Below are 14,796 nucleotides of genomic sequence, written 5' to 3'. Positions count from 1 at the left end.
GGTCTATAACGAATCCGCATATAACGAATACCTAGTTTTTACGATCGAAAGCTGGTGCTTCAATTAATTCACCATAGTAATAATAACGAATTTCCCTGCTTACTGCGAAGTTCAGTATTTTACTCTTCCTCCCATACAAAATTCGTTATATCGAGGCTTAATCCGCTCATGACCAATTAGAATGTTCCGCTGATTGATATCCACTTCTTAAAAGCTCGGTCCACCTCCTAGAGGTCGCGCTCCCCAGGAGTAGCGGCCCTCCTCTCGAGGTAAAAATCAGTCAATTATAAAGCTTTTGTAGAAGTAGAAGAAGTTGTCACAGGTATGACAGCTATAGGTATACACGCAGAGCAATATTAGAGAGTTTTTTTAGTATATAATTCTACATATAAACCAGATGACCTGGACTTTGCGAAAACCTCGGTTTAACGAATATTTGGCTGTGTCTCCATTGATTTTACTGTAGTGAACTCTCTACATGTGTAGTAACCTCACTTGTGTCTCCACTTGACAGCATCATCGCCCCTGTCCTGACAGAACATGAGGATCGGTATCCGAGGTCACTCAGGGTGGGTCAGATTTCAGACTGTAAACTTTCATGCGATCTCCTTTGAATTGGCTTTTGTGGAAGAAAATACTACCTACGTATGTAAAATATCATCACATATTCAACCTATGGTACCTGTATGGTCGACAGGTACAGGGGTAGGCTGCCGTTTTAAGACTAGCGTATCAGGTACCTGGCAATCTCTCCACTGATGATGCCTACATGTAGGGTAGATTTTGTTTTGTAGGTATTCTATCATTATACTGATATATCCAATTCAGTTTTACTACATAGAGAATATAGGTATTTTGATCGCATAGAAAACTCCATCGACTCTAGGATAGTTTGTGCGCGTCATCCTATCTCACCTAGGAATAAATCGCGTGCAACCTTGAATCTACCAACCCAACCTTAGGGGAAATGTCACTTTGGTGACAAATTGAGCCATGATGAATATTCACACAAAAATCCAACCGTGGAAGATTCGGTCATGATACTTTTCTGAAACTATAAATCGAAGGAAGTTATCCTGTTAAGTAATATATATATCCTACATATTCCAAGGTCTGACTTGCGAGATTGAGTCTTGCCGACATCCACTAGGTAGTTTTATCTCCCAGGGAGTCTCAAACATCCTTTGATCACTTATATGTTTCCTTTCTGTTAAAAACTTCGAAATGTATGCTTAATGTCGTCAAGATTCGACTTATCCCCACCATCCGAGGCACCCGAAAGTTACAGTGCCTTCAGTTTTGACTTCCACGAATAGAAAGCCAGTATGTTGACTTCTAGTAGGTACCTAGGTAGTACCCGTACCCGAAAGCGGATATCTCATCGTCTGGATCCTTGATATCTGGGTAGCCCTAACATTACCATTTAGGTCTGGACCATGGAGGCCTAAGTTTCTTTATTACAGAGGTTACCCCCGTAGTTTGTAGAACAAGTCAATCAATCCAGTCAAGGTTTGCTGTTCTTCGATGCTTGGAAGATGTTGATGTACGGCCTACCTATCGCTCTCCTGGCCCTGCAGGGCCCGGCAATGGTTTCAGCTCAAGGTTCCGACTCCACCGAGAAAGTGTGGGGGGTCTTTGCATTTACCGTCTATGGAGACAGCAAGCCCGGTGCGCTCACCAGCTCTCGGACCTTGACCGACTACGGAGCCAACGAACTCGCCGCGGCAGCATCGGATTTCCGGTACCGTTATGTATCAGCACCTGCAGGCTCTGAGACTGGAATCCAGAATATCTCCCCAATCATTTTGGACTCAAATGACGTGGATGTGCTCTCGACAACGGGTCAGAACATTGTTGGATCAGCCCAAGCATTCATGCAAGGCCTATACCCACCACTCGGCTCAATGAACATACCGGGTAGCCAGATTGCGAATGGATCATTTGCGCAGGCGCCATTGAACGGATATCAATATCCTCGGATTGTCACGGTTGGTGAGGCAGACCCTCAGTCTGTTTTGGTTGAAGGGCACGCGAAGTGTGACATGTATCATGCCGCCGAAGGTGAATACCGTTTCAGCGACGAAGTCCAGGATATCACGCGAGATACAGAAGCCTTTTACAGGAAACTGTGGAAATTGGCATTGTCTGAAGTCTACGATGAATCATTCGCAACTTACACGAATGCCGTTCCAATCTCGGAATATTTGGATTATGAAGCTGTGCACAATGACAGTTTGTTCGAAAGTCTGAATCACGCCGACATCCTTCGTGCCCACTCGTTGGCGGACCAGTACCTATGGAGCACAAACAGTGAACAATCATCCTCCAGTGGCTCTGTGATCGGACTAGCCAGTCCGATTGCGGGTCAGACATTGGCATCAAGCATTTTAGAAGCCTTTGACCTGAATATTCATGAAAGCGGCACCCGCCAGAAGATGACCCTGTTGTTCGGTGGTGATGAGCCAGCTGTTGCCCTATCGTCTGTGATGGGACTCGCAAGCCAGCATCAGCCCAACTTCTCCTCCCGCCTGGTACGAGGTGGCTCGTTTGTTTTCGAGCTGTACAGCTTCGAGAACCGAAGCAACTTGTATCCATCATACCCTGGTATCGACAACTTGTATGTGAGATTCTTGCTTCACAATGGGACCGACAACGCTACCGACTTCCAACTGTATTCCCTCTTTGGGCACAGTCCCAGCCAAGCCTCAATCCCATACACTGAGTTTCGCTCCGAATTGGAGACATTTGCCGTGGCCTCAACACAAGAATGGTGCCTCCGCTGTAACGCTGAAACTGTGTTCTGCAATGGAGTATTAGACCAGAGTGGATCACAGCCATGGAAGAAGAACAAAGAGATGGCCCCCGCTGTCGCCGGAGTCATTGGTGCTGTTACAACGCTCGCTGTTGTTGGATTCACAGCAATTGTTGCGTTCCTTATGTGTGGAGCGCGCAAGGGCAAAGCCAGTAAAGGAAGTCTTGGGGGTTTCAAAGGGTCTGGTAAACTTGCCAGTGATACCGATGTGTCGTTTGGTGAACCCATCTGGGGAAACTCTAAGACCGACGATACTCAGCCATCCAGTGGTGTTGCCGCAGAAGTTGGAGTTGCTGTACAGGGCCAAGAACGCACTGGAAGCTGGGAGATGGGACAGGGCAAGAAAGATAATGAGAATAACAAGCCCGATGGCATGGAAGTGAGGTCGCCTTTTGAGGATAACGAAGAAGATTGGCGTGTACACAGTGGTGAGCAAGCTGTGGAAATCAGGGAGAGTGTATAAAACGTATTATCTCGTCGCCGAGAATTGAATTATGTCGTCGTTGACCACCTGCCAGGCGTATAGATCGTATTGATTCGTCGCCGTATTTTTGAATGACCTTGTTTCTTTTTTCCGAACTTGATATCTTCTGACTCTTTTCTCTCGAGCATCCTTCCTGTTTAGAGCTATTATGGTCAACATAGACGCGTGCTGAACTGCAACAGACGCGTCCAGTGTCGACTATATCTCGTGACCATCCATAATCTCTGAATAGCTTCGAGCCCTCGTTCCTTCTCCATTGACCCTGTACCTTCCACCCGAATCATCCGAAACCTTCTTTTTCATCGAGTTTCATCGTTTCCATTGTTCTCGACAGGTAAATATTCCATTCCCATGAACAAAATGAGGTATAACTTACCAACACTGTTAGCGTTGTGCCAGGACACAGGTGTACACTGCAAGTGGACCAGTCAAGCAAAACACTGTGAGTTTCCCTTTGATGATGCTTTTGATCTTCCATAATCCTTCCCAAAGGGACGAAGATCGTAATGTGTTGCTGGTGTGAACTGGGCTCCAGTAGATCGATCAGAGCTGCCATGGGTCTCAGGATTCATTGTCTCTGCACAGCCCAATGAGAAGAGCCTTGCTGACCATCAATATAGGCAGAATAGCGCGTGCTGGTCGAAACAAGAAGCCTATTCTTTCAGAAAATCCAAGAAATCGGCCGATCAGAGAGCCAGCCAGGTCATCGCGACCGAACAAAAACCCAGCATCGAAAACTTCCAAGAATCGCCCGAATCGTACCAGCAAGAAACCCTCTGAGCCCGTGTTCTCCACGAGTGACGCAGGGTTTGCTCAATTTCTCAAAAAGCACACTTCCCCGAAACACCAGCGAGTCACGGCTGGGGGAAGAATTGTTCCAATGGAGCCGCCAAGACCACCTCGTCTTGATAGCTCATCAACCGCGCCGATGGCTGTAACGAATGACGACGAATCCATTGTTGCACATGGTTTTGTTGATGGTCAACTTGTGACTGGTGGCCACAACAGGGCAGCACAAGAGAACTTGGCAATCATCCGTTCATCCACAGATTCCGATCATAACTTGCATGAGATATTGCCGTCACCTTTGCTGGCAAGCACGCCCCAGTTCACAGCTCCCGTCCATTCACGAGGCTTGACTGTTTCCCAAACAATGGGTACAAGTTCACATATTGAAGATATTGAACACGCACCCCCAGACGAAGACGATCCAGAGTTCGTTCAAGGAGTGCAGCACCCTGAGCCCACTCTTCAGGCTGAGGAGTTCCAGGCACGATGGGCTTTAATCGAGAACCAGATCAACGCAGATGATACTGCAATTGCGCAGATGCTCACATGCATGCCCCAGTTTGATATGTTCCCTGTTTGCGATGATTACCTTCGATATGTAAGAGTGGCGTGGATGTGCGGCCCTGATACCATGGCATTGGCAATGGCACAACTCAGACACAAACTCGGGTGCCATGAAGGATATCTCCGGGAAGTTAACGAAGCTATCGCATTGGATCCACACATTTCACCCAGCGATGCTCGTTATAATTTGCGTGTTTATAACATCAACGAACGGGCAAGAGTGCTCAGAGCACTTGATGAACATGATATGCTCCTGGAATATGCAGAGGCAATTGAAATGGACAATGCAAGTGACCCAGAAGGCATTGTCATTGATCCAGAGCATCATAACCCCACCTACATTCAAGCGCAACTCGAAACAATGATCGCAGATGGTTCCCATGATAATCTGTCAACCGATGGTACCAATGAGGTTGTGCGTGTTAACACCAATCGTGGAATCGATATTATTGACCCGGACACTGGCCACCCCATCGTATTCCAGAGGCAATCATTGGCAGCAACAAACAGCAGCTGCAGCAATGGAACAGGGCGCACAAACGGGAACAATTCCGACTTTGATAATATGCAGGTCGATGGAAACTCAGACTTGCTCATTCGTGATCAGGAAAATGACAACAAAAGCAAAAGAACCTCACTCTGCAATGAAATCCAGGTTGATAGAAGGTCGGACTTGTGGGTTCGTGATGTGAACGCGAGCGGCAATGTGCCTACGGGAAGCAATGACCCGCCGTTTGACGCTGATAGCCGAATGGGCATTCACTTTTCTCCCGAAATGAGTTCTGAGGGGGAAACCGATGGAATCATATCATCGATCCCTTATGAGACATGGACAGAACGTCGTCCAAGAAACGGAAATCGTATCAGCGGAACTGTGCCTCGGAACTTCGGCCGAAACAACGCCTTCAATTATCGATCACCATTGCGGTCCATTACTGAAGTCAACCACGAGGAGCATGCCATCGAATTGGCTAGCACCGCTGCAGATAATGGGAGTCCAACACCAAGCCTCATGTTTAGCCCGTAAGTTCTTGGCCCCCGACTAGCACTTGAAGAATACTAACTCATAGAGCCGCAGTAATGCAGATGAAGTGAGCCGTCCAACTGAAGACGAGGCTCCTCAGAATGGGCTTCGGTTTCTTCAGAATAAGCCTCGCGGCGCATCAGTTTCGGCTGGTTCAGACGACGAGCAACTGATGACAAGAGATTCTAGCCCCGCGCCTGGATTGACTGAAGAGATGCTCTCAGGACTTTCATTTGATCAACAGCGCAGAAGTACTGACGTATTGGAGAACTCCTTCGATATGTTTGTGGTAGATGTGCACGGTGATTGGGAAGCGGAAGGATCCGGTGAACGGAGAGGACGGTCTCTCGCCGAACAGTTAGAGAGCGGCATGAGCGACAGGTAAGTCCCATCTAAATTAACTTGCGTATGTGATGGACCGGCTTTGACGCATATTAGCCGCAGTGGAAGCATCACCCTGACAATGAACGGCTTCGGAGGGGATTACCCAGATGACATGTCGGATACACCCCTATTGTCTCGGAATAGCCCATACGGCAGATACAGCCCATTTGACCTGAACAACCCATTGTCCCGAAATAGCCCGAGCAGGGTAATCTCGAGGTCCAGTGTCCGCCGGAGGTACAATGTCCCTGTGGGTGGTCTCAGTAGCGTTGGGTCTCGTATGATTTCATCGAGTCTGAATGCCCGCCGAAGACATGATGCACGTGAAAATGTCCGAAATGCCCGTCGCTCGCTCACAAGTTCATCGAGATTGATTGAAGATTTGAGGGACGAAGTGCCTGCAACAACAGTTCTCGGTTTCGATGCGCCAGACAGTCAGCAAAACATCAATTACTTGCCTGTGTATCCGCGGTTGATTGATGCCACTCTCAGACATACCGCACCCCCCATTGTGAATACCAGCAGAATCAACGCTCATGGTTACCGTTGATACTATGCAACCATGGCGTTGCGTACTAGGGAGTGGAGCCCACCCCAGTGTTCCCGAAGTTCCCGAAGTTTCAGATGATGAAAGCAGAAAAGGCAGAGAAAAGCACAAAAAAAGGATGGAATTCAATGGATGAAGTTCAATCCGAAGGAGGAGACGATATTGAGGAAACACGAATCTGTACGATATTATTATGTATTGAGATTATTCTTCAATGAAGTATTATTATCACGTGGACCTGTACTTTGTAGACATTTATTTATACTCGGGATGTCGCCACCCACGTCTACCTAGAAATCAGGGGAAAGAAGATATCTTGAAAAATGACATTCAAAAGGACTATCTGAGAAGGTTACCAAACAGACACCACAAGGCCGCCTAAAGGGCTGACTATGCTGTCAGGACTCTGCCCATTTTAAATAGGATAATGCTACTCCGTACATCCCCCAGGATTTCAGCCACTTTCCTAATTAGGTAATTAGATAACTACATGTTCACGGGTACTCACTATCGCCCCTACCTTGACACCTGTTTATGCCTGCCTTCCTCACTGCCATTGAATTTTATCACAGAGTTTTTTGGTCGCAATCGGGAAGAGACTGTTGAAATTCCAGGCCTTTCCAGGTATTCTCAGGTAACAGTTGATCTAACTAGCCGAGGATGGTTGGCCATAGTCCTTCCCTTTCAACCCCTGAGATGAGATTATATACGAGATAAAGTAATCTAAAATGCCCAAGAAGATCCCGCAGCCCTTATTGTATTAAGAATCTGTACACGCCCTCTGGTGAACGATCTCTGTAAAGGTATGGTGGTGTTGGGCGCCTGGCTCGTGCAGGTAGAACCGCTCGTTTACCATTCACCCGTTCTGGTCAGAGGGATCAACCTTCCGTCTTGGTGATATCAATATCAAGATAAGCAATCATATATAAAGGACATCCTCAGCATGCTAACTCAGTATCGTTCATCTCTCCTGTTTTACCAACATTCGTCCTTCTATCCGAGCTTCACTTCAACATGCATCTTGAACTTGTCGTTTTGGCTCATCTTGCCGCCTCGGTGAGCGGTCTTGCTATCGCAAATGGCGGGAACAAGCTAGTCCACGCTCGCGATGAACCGGTTGTTGGAGATGCATGCGAGGCCTTGGATGGTAGCACCTCCGCGAGTGAATGGGTGAATCTCAGCCCTTGGCCCACTGAGAAAACTTGTCCGACTGAAAACACTAGCAAGGGTACCTTGATTGTAAGTTTTCCTAAAGGGCGTTCTATCCCTCCTGCCCACGACTAATGCAGATAATAGCATGTCAAAGGCGACTGTATCGTGATCAATGGTTCCAACCGCTGCGAGCCCCTGGGCATGATGCCAAAATACGATAACGGGGATTTAAATGACGCCTACCGTAAGTAGTACCATTGTCCATTATCGGGGGAAGGATGAGTTAACAGGTCTAGATGTCGCCGATCAACAACAAGGTGTTAGCACCGTTAGCATTTATGCCGGGTTCATTGGTAGCACTGATGCAACATCGGTTCCTGATTGCCAGCTCACGGCAGCATGGCCTAGCGTCTGGGGTGATCTGGACTTCAAGGACAACTGTCTCACGGATCGCAGCGGAGAGTGGAAGCAGTGCTGTCAGCCCACCGCGGGACTTGAAGCTGTCGCCAATCCATACGCTCCTGTCGAGATTGATTTGGGGTCCTACCATTAGATCTTGTACGGGCGACGAAGTGTCCAGGTGGAAAGTGGGAGGCGGATGATCTTGGAAACTACTGCCTGGCAATGGATACACATATTATCCAATGAGAGAGTTTTGCGGTAGCACTCGGGCAAGTTTAGGAGTAAATAAAGTATACCAACTTGCATACGACATGTGCATTTAGTTAATAATTTACAATTGTATGCTCCATTAAATTGATCCTTTACAATTGTATACTTCATGGTAATTCTGTAGTATTAAACTAGTTCAATGTCCCTTTTGAAAAAGCCATGAAAACAAACGTACAGAAACCAGACAACAAGTTATACAAGTTATACAAGTTATACAATTTATACAAGTCATACAATTTATACAGGTCATACAATTTATACAAGTCATACAATTTATACAAGTCATACAATTTATACAAAAAGTAGTAAAAAAAGCCGCCATGTTAAACCAAATGTATCTAGGCTTCGAGAAAGTGATGGTGTTTAGGCAGTGTCCAATGGGAGAGTTATGCCCCGATGGCACAATTCCCCCGTTGTCTTAGACAGTTCCTAATTTCCTAATTTCCTAATTTCTCTATATTTAGAATCTATCGACTATAATAGATATAGACTCATAGGATGACTCTATATGATATTTATAATATTTATAAGCACTATGACTTTTTTTCTCAAGTCTTAACACTGACGTAGCACTGCCCCAGCGCTGCCCAGATTTTAGATGACTAAGCCTTGGCCTCCGCGTCCTTCTCCACTCCAATTCCTCCTTGCCTCCTCTTTTCCCACTGGTTTCTCAATTCTCGATCTTCATTCTTTACTTACTCTGACATGTCGCCTTATCCATGAGCCTAGTTTTCGTGGCTTTTGTCATTCCAGTTCTTTGGGTGGACATCCCCCGTCGTACCGCTTCTTACTAACAATTGCCCCCCGCGATTATATCCCCAGCCGGTACTTGGCATTTGGAAGATTACCGCCCTTTCGCCCTCACGCCTTGCTTTTACATCCTTTGGATCATCTTTTCGACAGGTCCTGAGTGAAATTTCATCTTGGTCTCGATTTTGATATCGACCCACCCAATATGACGCAGCTCTTCGCCTCCAGTCCGTCCGCAGTGACAAATAATGAGAAGCGCGGGAATTTCCCCGCTCTCTCCCTTCCTTCACGAAAACACTCCAACGAGTCTGGCCACTTGCCTACGAGAATCAAGAATTTTTTCCGTATCAACAGTTCAAGCAGCCATTCCCCTCCCAGCGCCTCTGGAAGTACCGAACGGGAACGGGATAGCCATGGGTCGGTCAAGAATGAGAAGTCTGCTTTCCGGCAGTCTCGATTCCTGCCAGGCATAGGCCGCAATCGATCAACAACCGTTGCTAGTGAAGGCAACCCACTTGACGATTCGATGTCGCCTACCGCAACAGCCAACCCATACTTTGCTCACCAGGGCCAGCCAGCATTGCGACACCGCAATGATGGGTCAGTGCCCTCCTCTCCTCCTGACACCCCTGAGCTGCAAGTCACGGGAGTCTCGGCAGTAGAACAAGCGAACACTACAAATAAAGAAGAATTAGCGCGCAAGTTACGACGTGTGGCTTCTGCCCCGAATGCCCAAGGCCTATTTACAAGTGGTCAGGGCGGCCGTCCTCAAACAGCGGAACTAGGCAAGGAGCCCCTAGTGGAACAATCGGGCGGATCAATGGGCCTCGCAGATCCAAGCAGCGAGGAGTACAATCTGGCGGTACCTTCTTCAGTCAGCTCAGATTTCGGCAGTAACGCTGCTTTCCGTCGCACTTATAGTTCAAACTCCATTAAAGTTCGAAATGTGGAGGTCGGACCCGCTAGCTTTGACAAGATAAAGATGATTGGCAAAGGTGATGTTGGCAAAGTTTATCTGGTGCGCGAGAAGAAATCGAGCCGTCTGTATGCCATGAAAGGTACGTTTTTCTTCTATACCGGCGACTTTCCGATGCCATATACTGACTTGCGGCTAGTTTTGAGCAAGAAGGAGATGATCAAACGGAACAAGATTAAACGAGCTTTGGCTGAACAAGAGATTCTGGCTACGAGCAACCACCCGTTCATTGTTACCTTGTATCACTCTTTCCAGTCGGAGGATTATTTGTATCTCTGCATGGAATATTGCAGTGGCGGCGAGTTTTTCAGGAGTGCGTTTACCTTTTGATCCTATATTCGACATATCTAGAATTTCTTGCTGACTTGTGCATCTAGCTCTGCAAACCCGCCCCGGCAAGAGTATATCCGAGGATGCAGCTCGCTTTTACGCCGCAGAGGTTATTGCTGCGTTAGAATATCTCCATCTCATGGGATTCATCTACCGTGACTTGAAACCAGAAAATATTCTCCTTCACCAGTCTGGTCATATCATGCTTTCTGATTTCGATCTGTCGAAGCAATCTGGACCCGGAGGTGCCCCGACGATGATTCCCGCACGCAGTGGTGGCAACTCCACCACGGGCTTGCCGACGATTGATACCAAGTCATGTATTGCCGATTTCCGGACAAATTCTTTTGTTGGGACGGAGGAGTATATTGCACCTGAGGTGATCAAGGGATGCGGTCACACCAGCGCCGTTGATTGGTGGACCCTGGGCATTTTGATTTACGAAATGCTGTATGGCACTACTCCATTCAAAGGCAAGAATCGAAACGCGACATTTGCCAGCATTCTGCGGGATGAGGTGAACTTCCCAGAGCACTCGGGTGCGCAGCAGACATCAAATCTGTGCAAGTCCCTGATCCGCAAACTGCTGATCAAGGACGAAACTAAACGCCTAGGAGCCCGCGCTGGTGCTTCTGATGTTAAGACTCACCCCTTCTTCCGTCAAACCCAATGGGCGCTCATTCGTCACATGAAGCCGCCTATGATTCCCCACCAGGGTCGTGCCGGCACAGATACAGTGAACTTCCGCAATGTCAAGGAGAGCGCCAGCGTAGATATTGGCGGCACCGATTCTACCAGGATGAAGGGTGTCCCAATGGATTCGGGCCTCGCGACACCGAATGGCGAACTCAACGATCCCTTTGAGGAGTTCAACAGTGTCACCCTTCACCATGAGGGGGATTAGTAAAGCCCGGGTTCTTCCTTTTTTGTCACTTGTTTCTTTTATCCGATACACGAGGAAAACAGACGGATGTGCGTCGGCTCGCTGACGACCATGATGCATTAACGACTGTATTTAGATGCTATTATTCTTCCATTGCAATCCTCGCTGGGTGTATGGAGTGTTTCGGGACTTTTTTCTTGGTGGATCTATTCAAGCTCTTTTTTTTTCTTTTTGTCCCATTGATATGACTTATTGCTCGTCCCTTGCTTTGCATATTGCATTTTCTTCATATCCTAAGGTCTTGGATTACTCTTGGTTGCGCCTCCAATTCAGGCACGACATAGCATTGACACTGAACCGTTCGTTGGCATTGCCACATGGTGTCAGCTCTCTGAGCTGTTAGCTTTCTTTTCTTTGCGCGTCTACCTGAAAACTGTGCTATACATTTGCTCTTTCATCCTACTTTGCAGCGGAACGGCGTCATGGATTCACTTTTTCGGGTTACGTCTTCAGCGAGACATTTGTATGAGCCAACTGATTACTGCGTGCTGTTTCCAACCTCAAATGTACGTTTTTCAAGATCATCTCTGCTGTTAATCCATACTACGAGACTCAAAGTTATTTCTGCATTTGTTTTATTTCAATCCATTTGATGGTCTTTCTGTGTCGTCTAATTTTCCTATCCAAAACAAATACGCCTATCATTTTGTACCTTGTAGATAGCCATTAATACATGGAAAGAAGAGTTTACAAAGCAGAGACGGTTATCCAAAAGGTATTCATTCCCAAAGACAAGGTGATGTCAAACCTAGCTGATTACAAGATGAAAGGGAAGTCTCCATAGAATAAAGTAGTGTAGTTGGAGTTTAGAACAGTATTATTGGAAGCAGAAAAACAGGGGATGTACATAAAATGTGGATGTTTCGCTTGAACGGTACAATATAATTTCACAATTCCGAGCGATCCCAATTTGCAAAATTATACAAACTACATAATGGGTATCTCCAAAGCTCAACTCCAAAAGAGCGAACGTCTTCAATGCATATGGGGATCCGCCGCACAAGCCTTGCGACACTCCTCCAAGAGTCTCGCCTGTCTGGAAACGTGTGCAAGACGACTAATGACCTCCTTGTTACCATCATAGAAGGTAAAGACCGCATACGGAATCTTCACATCCTCACAGAACTCCCGAACAAACTGCTGCGTCTTGCGCAGATTGTGTCGCGGGATACGAGGATACAAATGGTGAATCGCCTGGAACTGGAGACCACCATGGAAGAAGTCCAACCAAGGCGGGCAGTCGACATCCATAGTAGTGCGGAGCATCTTCTGGGGGAAAGATTCCAGCGGGCCGAGATCAGCAGTAGACATAGCGTAGTGCGACAGGGTAATCTGCACATGCAGAGGTGAAGTAACCATGTGCGAAATCAGAACGAAGACGACACGGTTGAACCAGGTCGGAATGCTACACCAGACAACGCCGTAGCCGAACCAAATCCAGAAGAATATGTGGCCAGCGAACTCGAACCAACGGTGCCACCAGCCGGCGCCGTGCTTCGGTCCGCGTCCGACAATGATGTGCTCCCAGCTGAGGAAGTAGAGGTTGAAGCGGCCGAAGAGGAGGATGGGGTAGTACAGATAGTGCTGGTATTTGACGGTGACCTGGGCCACGGCGTCGTATGTCATGACGCGGTCGTAGTAGGTACTGTAGAGCGAGCTGAAGAAGCGGTGCGAGAGCGCGAAAAAGGGCATCAGTTCGATATCGGGATCGTGCTCGGGGGCGTTGGTTACGATGTGGTGCACGTTGTGGCTGCGCTTCCACCAGCCCAGGCTTAGGCCGCCCAGGTAGTCGGCAATGATCATGCCGATGGTGGTGTCAATCTGATAGTTATGCGTGATACCCATGTGGCCGGCATCATGGGCGGAGAAGACAAGTTGGTGCCAGAAACAGCCGAGGAAGAAAGCTGACAGGCAGTACCAGGAATGTTTGAGGAAGAAGACGAACAGTCCGAAGAAGAGGGCGTAGCGACTGATCTCGATAGCGTAGGCTCTGTAGTTGCAGTTGAACAAGCCTGCTTCGCGGATGCGCACGTGCAGCTCGCGATATCTCTTAACAACGTAGGCTTGGTGTTCTGCGTCGAGAGCAGGGTAGTCGGCTGAATCCATCTCAATCTCCTCTCGAGTGCGAGCATCAATCACGTAGGCTCGTGGTTTGTCTTCTGTTGGTGGAGGGACGGCGCTGACTGCTGAGGAGATTGTTGATACTGATAGTCTGCGTCTGAGGCCCAATTTTTCATCTTCGGCTTCGAAGATGGGAGATGGTGGTGCTGAAATCTCCTCACTTGATAGCTCTGGGCTCTCTAGATCCTCTTCGTCTATCTCATTTTCGATCAATGGGCGGAATTTGCCACCTTGGATAGGAGGAAGGAAGTTGGTCCAGTAGCCTTCGACTCGGCCAATTTTGAATTTGATCATGCGGTCACGGGCTTCCTGTGAATGCAGTCTTTGAGAAGGGTATTAGTATAATGCGCCAATAGAATTAAACAAAATTGGGGAGATTTCAGACTCACGCATTCACTTCGTCTGTGGCATCTTTTCCAATCATATGCTTGATAGCCATATCACCTCCGGGATGATATTTGATCCAGGCATCTAGTCTGAGGACATTGCCGTCGACAATGACAATCAACTTGTTTTCAGCAAGCATGCCTTCGATCTCACGTCTTGAGAAGACATTGTCCCTAGCCTTAGCTGGGGTGGACATCTTGCTCATTTGGTATGGTTAACCAAAGAAATGAGATATGACCGTTAGTTTTTTAGGTCAAAAGGTTTGGCATGAAAGAAGGATATGGCGTTAGGACAATTATAAGAAACAATTCCTTGGGGACCTTTCTCTTTGCTTTTTTACTCGCCCACATGATGAATCCATTAATCTATTAAGTTACCTAGTCTTGCATAGCGTAGCGGCGTAGCGCAAGACATCCCGTTCCTCTTGACCCAGGGGACAGACACAAAGGGGCAGTGTAAAGTGGTCTGTCCAACCGAGATGTGGACACGGGAGAACTCCATGGGGAATGAAGTGGAGAGGTCTAGGTGTGTTGATGTATTATTGGACCTCGGGATAAAGCAGTGTGACAAGGCTGTGGGCACTGTGGCGAAGATAAAATATCCATGGATGGCCCATACGCGTATCAGGTCTATACCATACTTTTTACATATCCCGTTTGATAAGTTGAGCTAAAACAAGCTTAAACCTTGGGTGCCCCTGTCGGAAATTGAATTAGATCTCTTAGAAATTTAGCCTCCCCCTATCCCATGTCGCAAAGTTTACTCCACTCAAGATGGCACGTTTCTAAATATTCCACTAATCCACAAAGAACGTTCTCCATTTCCCCTAAAATATGAAATGTTTTACCCCCTGAAAAAGTC

General features: G+C 47.4%; 5 protein-coding genes across 5 annotated transcripts; 4 read left to right on the top strand and 1 right to left on the bottom strand.

Moving 5' to 3' along the window:
• Window positions 1–1,535: 1,535 nt before the first annotated feature.
• On the top strand, window positions 1,536–3,275 carry N7517_010925 (uncharacterized protein; the record flags this gene model as incomplete). Its single annotated transcript, XM_056728648.1, has 1 exon — window positions 1,536–3,275. The coding sequence occupies one exon, from the start codon at window positions 1,536–1,538 to the stop codon at window positions 3,273–3,275; it is 1,740 nt and encodes a 579-aa protein (XP_056574463.1).
• Window positions 3,276–4,224: 949 nt separating this feature from the next.
• On the top strand, window positions 4,225–6,607 carry N7517_010924 (uncharacterized protein; the record flags this gene model as incomplete). The annotated part of the gene is made up of 3 exons (XM_056728647.1): window positions 4,225–5,672; window positions 5,728–6,054; window positions 6,112–6,607. The coding sequence occupies 3 exons, from the start codon at window positions 4,225–4,227 to the stop codon at window positions 6,605–6,607; spliced, it is 2,271 nt and encodes a 756-aa protein (XP_056574462.1).
• A 1,011-nt stretch (window positions 6,608–7,618) lies between these two features.
• On the top strand, window positions 7,619–8,309 carry N7517_010923 (uncharacterized protein; the record flags this gene model as incomplete). Its single annotated transcript, XM_056728646.1, has 3 exons — window positions 7,619–7,843; window positions 7,901–8,000; window positions 8,047–8,309. 3 exons carry the CDS (start codon window positions 7,619–7,621, stop codon window positions 8,307–8,309), a joined length of 588 nt encoding a protein of 195 aa, XP_056574461.1.
• A 1,074-nt stretch (window positions 8,310–9,383) lies between these two features.
• N7517_010922 (putative serine/threonine protein kinase (Nrc-2)) lies at window positions 9,384–11,388 on the top strand (the record flags this gene model as incomplete). The annotated part of the gene is made up of 3 exons (XM_056728645.1): window positions 9,384–10,236; window positions 10,294–10,467; window positions 10,532–11,388. The coding sequence occupies 3 exons, from the start codon at window positions 9,384–9,386 to the stop codon at window positions 11,386–11,388; spliced, it is 1,884 nt and encodes a 627-aa protein (XP_056574460.1).
• A 1,014-nt stretch (window positions 11,389–12,402) lies between these two features.
• On the bottom strand, window positions 12,403–14,140 carry N7517_010921 (fatty acid desaturase; the record flags this gene model as incomplete). The annotated part of the gene is made up of 2 exons (XM_056728644.1): window positions 12,403–13,870; window positions 13,938–14,140. 2 exons carry the CDS (start codon window positions 14,138–14,140, stop codon window positions 12,403–12,405), a joined length of 1,671 nt encoding a protein of 556 aa, XP_056574459.1.
• Between the last annotated feature and the right edge of the window lie 656 nt (window positions 14,141–14,796).

Source organism: Penicillium concentricum (assembly GCF_028827145.1).
Source record: "Penicillium concentricum strain IBT 3081 chromosome Unknown utg000006l_segment0_segment0, whole genome shotgun sequence".
Taxonomy (NCBI): Eukaryota; Fungi; Ascomycota; class Eurotiomycetes; order Eurotiales; family Aspergillaceae; genus Penicillium; species Penicillium concentricum.
This window is presented reverse-complemented; position numbering and strand designations above follow the sequence as displayed.